General features: G+C 44.0%; 1 protein-coding gene across 1 annotated transcript; it reads left to right on the forward strand.

Annotated features, from left to right (window-relative positions):
- Positions 1-213: 213 nt before the first annotated feature.
- TXNDC2 (thioredoxin domain containing 2) lies at positions 214-1637 on the forward strand. Its single transcript, XM_057527158.1, has 2 exons — positions 214-377; positions 681-1637. Exons 1-2 carry the CDS (start codon positions 372-374, stop codon positions 1635-1637), a joined length of 963 nt encoding a protein of 320 aa, XP_057383141.1. The 5' UTR covers positions 214-371.
- Positions 1638-7460: the final 5823 nt, after the last annotated feature.

Consider the following 7460-nt stretch of genomic DNA (forward strand, 5'->3'; position numbering starts at 1 on the left):
GTGGGGATCATAATGGGACTTACCTCACTCAGTGGTGTGTTGTGTTGTAGGAAATAATGGCTGTGAATTCATTCCAGGTACTGGGCATAGCCTCACACACAGAGCAGCCCCAAAACCCAGGCTGTCATGAAACTGTCAAGGAGGACCCTTGTGAGAACAAAGAGGGCAAACCGGCTGTGAGCACCGCCCGAATACAAGTTGTTACTCTTTATATGATGTTCAGTTGGAAAAGGTTGCAGGGGATGGCCTCGCTGGCACTATGAGACATCTGTGAAGTAGGGGTGGGTTGCGACAAGGACCGGAAATGGAAAGTGATGAAGCTGGAGCCCCGGAAGAACTGGAAATGAGGCCAGTCAACCAAGCAGACATGAATGAAGGTGAGGCTACAGGTAAGGGGGAGGGAAGGGGGACCTATGCGCTAACGGGGTTGGCTGCAGTGTCGAACTAAGCAGACAAAGTTGTAGTTAAACAAAAACCTGCATGAAGATTACATGTAATCGCATGCTGCTTGGCCTTCTGCTGAATGTGATTATGCAAATGAATACATCTGTTATAAGACTACATTCACAAGCTCTGAGAATGACACCCATCTTCCTTGGAGTAGATGATCAGAATTTTTTTGTTTCTTCTTTGGCATTTTTATTTTTTTACCCTTTTCTTCAGAAAGTCCATCATTACAGGTTCTATCCAGCCATGTGACACTCCTGGTCCCAGCACACACCCCGGAGGCCTTTGTCCATGAGGTCAGCAACGTTCAACACATACCTGCGGAGCGGTCTGAAGTCCTACAGGCCATGGACACACTCCCACCCGAGCAGGGCAGTGACACCCTCAGCTCCCCAGCCCAAACTATCCCCCCCAAGCAGGCTGACACCCCCAATTCCCCAACCCAAAACATCCTGCCCAAGCAGGGTGACTTTCTCAGTTCCTCAGCAAAACCCATCCCACCCGAGCAGGCTGATGCCTCCAGTTTCCCGGAAAAGATCATCCTGCCAAACGAGGGTGGCATTCTCAATTCCCCAGAAAAAACCATTCTGCCCAATCAGGCTGACACCCCCAATTCCTCAACCCAAACCGTTTCACCAAAGCAGGGTGACACTCCCAAGTCCCCAGAAAAAACCATCCCGCCAAAAGAGGGTGAAATTCTCAATTCCCCCCTCAAAACCATTCTGCGCAAGCAGGGCAACACCCTCAAGCTCTCAGCCAAAACCATTCTGCCCAAGGAGGGTGACACCCCCAAGTCCTTAGAAGACACCATCCAGCCAATAGAAGGCAACCTGCAGTCAGCAGATGAAGCCATGGAGGTCCTGGAGGAGGACCTGGTGAAGGTGATCCTGAGCAAGGAAGACTTCGAGGTGGCGCTGAAGGAAGCTGGGGAGAGACTGGTGGCTGTGGACTTCTCGGCCACGTGGTGCAGGCCTTGCAGGTCAATCAAGCCCCTTTTCCAGTCCCTGTGCATGAAGCACAAGGATGTGGTGTTCCTGGAAGTGGACACTGACGACTGTCAGGGGCTGGCGAAAGACTGCAATATCGTTTGCATCCCAACCTTTCAGTTTTATAAGAAACAAGAAAAGGTGGGCGAATTTTCTGGTGCCCTTAAGGAAAAACTCGAGACACTCATTACAGCATTAAAGTGATTGTGTGTTCTGAAAGCATTAGGAATAGTCGGCTGTTCATAGCTTGTGATTTTTTATTTACAAAAGAAGATGAGGGGTAACAAAAGTGTGTGTCCAAGTGGCACATGCATGTGAATCAGAAACAGTAGCTCAACCCTTTCCAAGAAGCAGTCAAAGCCCTAACGCCTATTGTGACTGTGTTCTTGTTGATGGGACAGTGTGATATTAGAATTTCCTTTGGTGGAGATTGGAAGTCCAGTTGTCCCCTGTTTTTTAATCTTGATTTTTTTTTTTCACTCACTCTTGAAAATTCAGCTCGTGTAATCCTAGCGGCAACTTTGGAAATTTAGACAATTCTTCTGTAGAAGGACATGTTTTAATGATGAGTGGAAATGTCTGATGTTCACATACCTTTGGGATTTCTGATAAGAAAGTAAAGAATTTGAAGGACTCACATATATCTAACCTCCTTCATGTGTGGGAAGTGCTATGGAGGCCTCAGGAAATGTCACGGGCTCCACAAACATCTAGGGGATTCTTTGGTATCAGAGCTGAGACCAAGGCCATGTTTCCAGATTTTAAGTTCAGGCTTCTTTCTACTGATCCAGGCTCCCAAAATCTGAGACAGCTCAAAACTTCTGGTTTTCTCAGACCAAGAGCTTTATGGTTCAAGTTTAAATTAGTGTGATCCTTGGTGCCATTATGACATCAGCACCCTAGTAGCAGAGTTCCTGCTTTGTCATCCTGGTAACTGGGTTTCTGCTACCTGTTCTCAGATGTCTCAGAGTGTGTGTGTGTATACACATATATATTGCATATATATGCATATATTTTAATATATACAATTTGGTGAGTTTGGACATATGCATACACACGTGATACCATCACCACCATTGAGGTAATAAACCTACCCATCATCTGTTTCCACAACTTTCCCTGTGTGTCCCTTTCCTTGGTGTGTGTGTGTTAAGAACACTTTGCATGAGATCTACCCTCTTAACACTTTTAAGTGCACTATAGCATATTAACTACAGACACTATGCTGTCCAGCAAATCTCTAGAACTTATTCATCCTGGACAACTAATTTTATACCCACTGAACGACAACTCTGCATTTCCCCCCATTCCCTGTCAGCCACTGTCTTATCTTCTGCTGATCTAGAATGTTTTAAAGAATTTGAACTAATTGTCCACATGGCAAAAAACAGGATTCCCTTTAAAATCTTGAATTGTAGCTTTTCTTGAAAAATTGTAAAATCTGGCAATCCAGGCTTGCATGACCTCAAGAAACTGCTCTAACCTTAGGGGCTGAGTGGCAGCTTGCTCCGTTGGATGGGGCATGCGTTCTCCGGCTCTGGTGAGGAACCTGGCTGGCTTCTGCATTTGCCTGGTTGAGTTGCGATCCCTCCTTAGCTGCAGGAGTGGGATGGTGCCAGCAACTTCCATTGTGTGACGACCCTGACTCTCCTTAGTATGTCAATCATGGACCTCGTTTGAGCGTTAAAACAACTACCTAACAACAGCAAACAAAATACCATACATGCTACTGTAGAGCACAAGGAACTATATTCAACATCTTGTAATAACCTATAGAGGAAAAGAATCTGAAAAAGAATAGATATATATGTATAACTGAATCACTTTCCTGTTCACTTGAAACATTGTAAATCAATGATTGAATCTATCAATTAAAAAATAAAAATAAACCCCCCCCAAAAAACCCAAAATACCATACATACCCGGTCTTTTTTTCCAAAAGGATTCAGTATGACCTGCAAAATGTATTAATGATAAGGTTAATAAACTCATATGGGGAAATTAGGAGCATAAAAATAAATAATATGTCAATAATATATCTGAGGGCCGGTTTCACTCCCTGATTGAGTGGCAACTTTTGTTCCGAGCTTCTTAGCAATGAGGGGGTGTGGGGAGAAAAAGGAAACTCAGTGATACCCAGATATCATTACCGGAAAGGAGCAAACATCGGAATTGGAAAAAGGAGTCAGAGCTTTCCCACAACTGAATTTCAGAATGAAAATTTTCATCTGGGACCTTAAGTTTGAGACATTGAATAATGGATGGGGTTCTTGACAATGTTTTTTTATATTCAATTCAGAAACAATTTTCATCTGACTAATCCTGGTAATAATCTTTCATAGAAGCCAAAGCTGTCATCAGAAAGCACTTTTCAATGAAAGAATCCTGGATTCAAGGTGCACAAGCATGTAGCTTTTGTATTTTCATGTAAAAGGACTTTTGCTTATGATTCATATAGCCCATCTGTTCTTTTCCTCTGATAGACCTTCCTCTGACTTTTTTACTCAGATTTTTTCCTATTTCCCATGTTGAACAAGTCTGGGTTTTTTTTGGCCGTGCTGGGCAGCTTGTGGGATCTTGGTTCCCTGACCAGGGATCAAACCTGTGCCCCCTGCAGTGGAAGCGCATGCAGAGTCCTAACCACTGGACCACCAGGGAAGTCCCAAGCCTGGCTTTAACATGACTCTATCTGCTTAGCTATTTAGGCCCATACTTCAGTGGGTTAACCCAACCCCTCTCTTACCAAAGCCCTGTTTGGACAACTTGGTCCCCAGTGATTTGGAGGACCAGAGACCCTGAAATCCAACATTAGTGAGTTACACCAGCTGCTTGTCCTGGGACCTTAGTATTGAAAACATTTCTATCATAGGTCTTTCTTCATATATAGGTTACCAAGTGATGACACGGACAATGACCTAAAAAAAAATCCTTAAAAAAATTGTGATAGATTCTGCAGGTGATTTTATATTATTCCTAATGTAGTTAAGGGAGGAGAGCAACGCACAGCTCTGGGAGGGCAGCTCCGAGGCCAAGACAGTGGGAGCGAACGTGTGGCTCTCGATGATCTAGTTTGATCCAGGGAGAAACGCTAAACTATCAGAGAATCGGTCCATGCTCCTCAAACCACCCACCCTCAGCCCCATTACTCTTGACTGGATAATAGTCAAACAGCAGCCAGGACGAAGGTATGTTCTCTGTACTCAGAAAGCTCAAGTATGGAAATTCCATTTTCCTGATTAAGAAAGAACCATGTACTTAAAAAAAAATGAGCCAAGCAACTGTTATCCCCTCTGTTATTTAGCATAAAGGAGAAGTAAGACCCACTTCTAACTGGAAGGAGGATTCCAGATAATCATATTGGCTGTCAATGATGCTAATCTAACTAGAGTCTTAATAAGAATCAATGGAAAACCTGTTTCAATTGATGAGAGCTCAACAAAATGGCAGTATTCAGAGTAACATCCAAAAATCAATAGTTTCCTTTTGATTCAGTGATAAGTAATTGGGAATCTTCATGGGAAAATGTCTCATTTGCAACAGTGACAAAAAATAAAATATCTAGCAACGGTCCTAAGTAGAATGGTAAGGATTATTAAGACTAAAAGTTTGGAGACATATACAACAAGTAGGTCTGAATGAAGTGAGACACAGTCTCTTGGAGAGAAAGATGGAAAGATGTTGAATCCTTCCACTTAATTAGTAGACAATATAATTCTAACCAATACCTCAAGGAGGTCATTGGGAAAACTTGACAAAATACTTAAAAATCATAGACAGGAATAGTAGGAAAAAGTCTAAAAGGAGAAGTAATGAAGAAAAATCTGCCCTATTGGACATAATTAGTATAGTAATTGTGTGTAAGTGTGGTGTTACCAATAGTGGTATTGATGAATGAAGAAAAGCGAGCAATGAAACATAATAATAACCAAGAATCAGACTTTGCTATGTAGGTAGTAATTGAGGAAAAAGAAAACATTTCAGTTTGAAGGATTGTGACTAGATATATTTTTCAATTGTATGGCAAAATTTAGATCTTTGGGGAAAAATTAGTTCACATCCTATTCCCATGCCAGACACCAAATGAATAAAAATTGGATTAAAAATTTTAAAAGTGAAACATGAAATCATTTTAAAATTGAAGAAGATTTAGTTAAACATTCATCTGATTCATGGGTGGAAAAGGATTTTCTAAATACAAATGCAATTAAAGAGTTTTGGTCATGTAAAACATTTAAACGTTCCCATTCCAAAATATAAACACAATTAACAAGAAACAAAAACTGAAAAAATATTTGCCAGATATATGACATAAGAGTCAATATTTTTACTAAAAAATGTACTCCAGCAAATCAGTGAGAAAAATGGAACACCTCAATAGAAAAATAAGCGAAAGACGCAGTTCGTATTAGGGTAAGAACAAATTGGTAATAAACGTGAACACTTTTCACTGATAGAAAAATACAAACAAAAGTCAACCAGACTTTAGTAGTAGGGTTAGCAAGGATGTAGGGAAACAGTCACTCAGGAGCTGATGAGAGTTAAGGTGCTACAAACCTCGGGAACACAGCAGAACCACAAAGGTGCAGACCCTTCGTGAACTTTGACCTGTGCATTGGTCTGCTTGGGCTGCCACAGCTCCAGGACAAAATCCCACACACTGGGGGATTAAACAACAGAAATGTCTCTCTCACAGCCATGGGGGCTGGAAATCCAAGATCAAGGTGTCGGCAGGGTTGGTTTCTGCTGAGGCTTCTCCCTGGCTTGAAGGTGATTCCTTCGCACTGTTCTGTCTTCACACACTTCCCGGGTGTCTGTGTGTCCAAATTTCCTCTTCTTAGAAGGACACCAGTCAGATTGGATTAAGGCCCACCCTAATGACCTCATTTTAGTTAAATCATGTCTTTAAAGAACTTATCTTCAAATACAGTCATTTTCTGAGGTACCAGAGGCTGGGACTTCAACATATGAATTTTGGGGAGGACACAATTTAGCCCTTAACAGCTCAAGATGAGGCTCAGAGCCTGGCCTGAAGACTCCTCTGGGCTGCATCACTGACACCGTCATTTCCAAGGAAGGCCTAGGAGCCAGGGAGCACATCCTGACGTTGCATGTCAGAGAAGGGGGGTATCCTAAGAAACTCTGCCCCATGGCCCCGTGGAGCCAGCCCCGAAGTGGAAACAGGGGCTTCTCCAAAGGCCCAAGAGGAGACTGTGCCAGGGGGTCCGTGGTCCCCCTTGAAGGCAGGCCTTGAAGCACAGACCAAGAAACCATGATGCCGAGGCCTCAGATGGCAGTGAGGCCAGTGTCCATTGCTCCAAATGATACTCCCACCTTGAAAAAAGGCTGGGGGTGAGTGGGGGACCCATCACCAAGCTCTCATACCCTAGGGCAAAAGGCATGCTCTGACTTCCTACCCTCAAGCAGGCTGGATGGTGGGAGGCCGTGTCAAACTCCTTTCTGCTCCCCACGCAGGAGGAGGGGGAGTGAACTAAGCGTGGTCAGGGTCATGTTAAATCAGCGTTTCTCAAACTAGCGGTCATAGAACCACATGCGGTGCTGTTAGACACTCAGATACCTAGGCCTCTGTTCTCAAGAAATCAGATTCAGTAGCTGTGGGCCGGGGCCTAGGAATCTCTCCCCATAGTTAAAGGAAAACCGTCCAGCCATCCATAGTTCAAGTCCAGCCCCCATAAGCTCCCGTCCCGAACGTGCTTCCTCAACTCAGGACATCTGCTCTCCGGCATAGCGTCACCTTTCTCTAATCTCCACCCTCCTTTCCAGAAACCCCAAGCCCTAGCCCACAGGGTGGTCTTATCCTAGATTTGGGTCCTTCCCAGCAGTCTTTCCTCCCTAGGTCTCGGAGACTCCGTTTAGAATACCACCGCCAGGGAGAGAGGGCCACACGGGCCATACAAGAGGCTCGGGCTTGGGTGGGTCCAGTCTCCGCTGAGATCTCCCCACTAGCTTGAATGCCCACTAGCGTGCCCCTAAATCCTCTGATAATCCAGAGCACAACTGCTGTAACAA

Source organism: Balaenoptera acutorostrata, chromosome 13 (genome assembly GCF_949987535.1).
Source record: "Balaenoptera acutorostrata chromosome 13, mBalAcu1.1, whole genome shotgun sequence".
NCBI lineage: Eukaryota > Metazoa > Chordata > Mammalia > Artiodactyla > Balaenopteridae > Balaenoptera > Balaenoptera acutorostrata.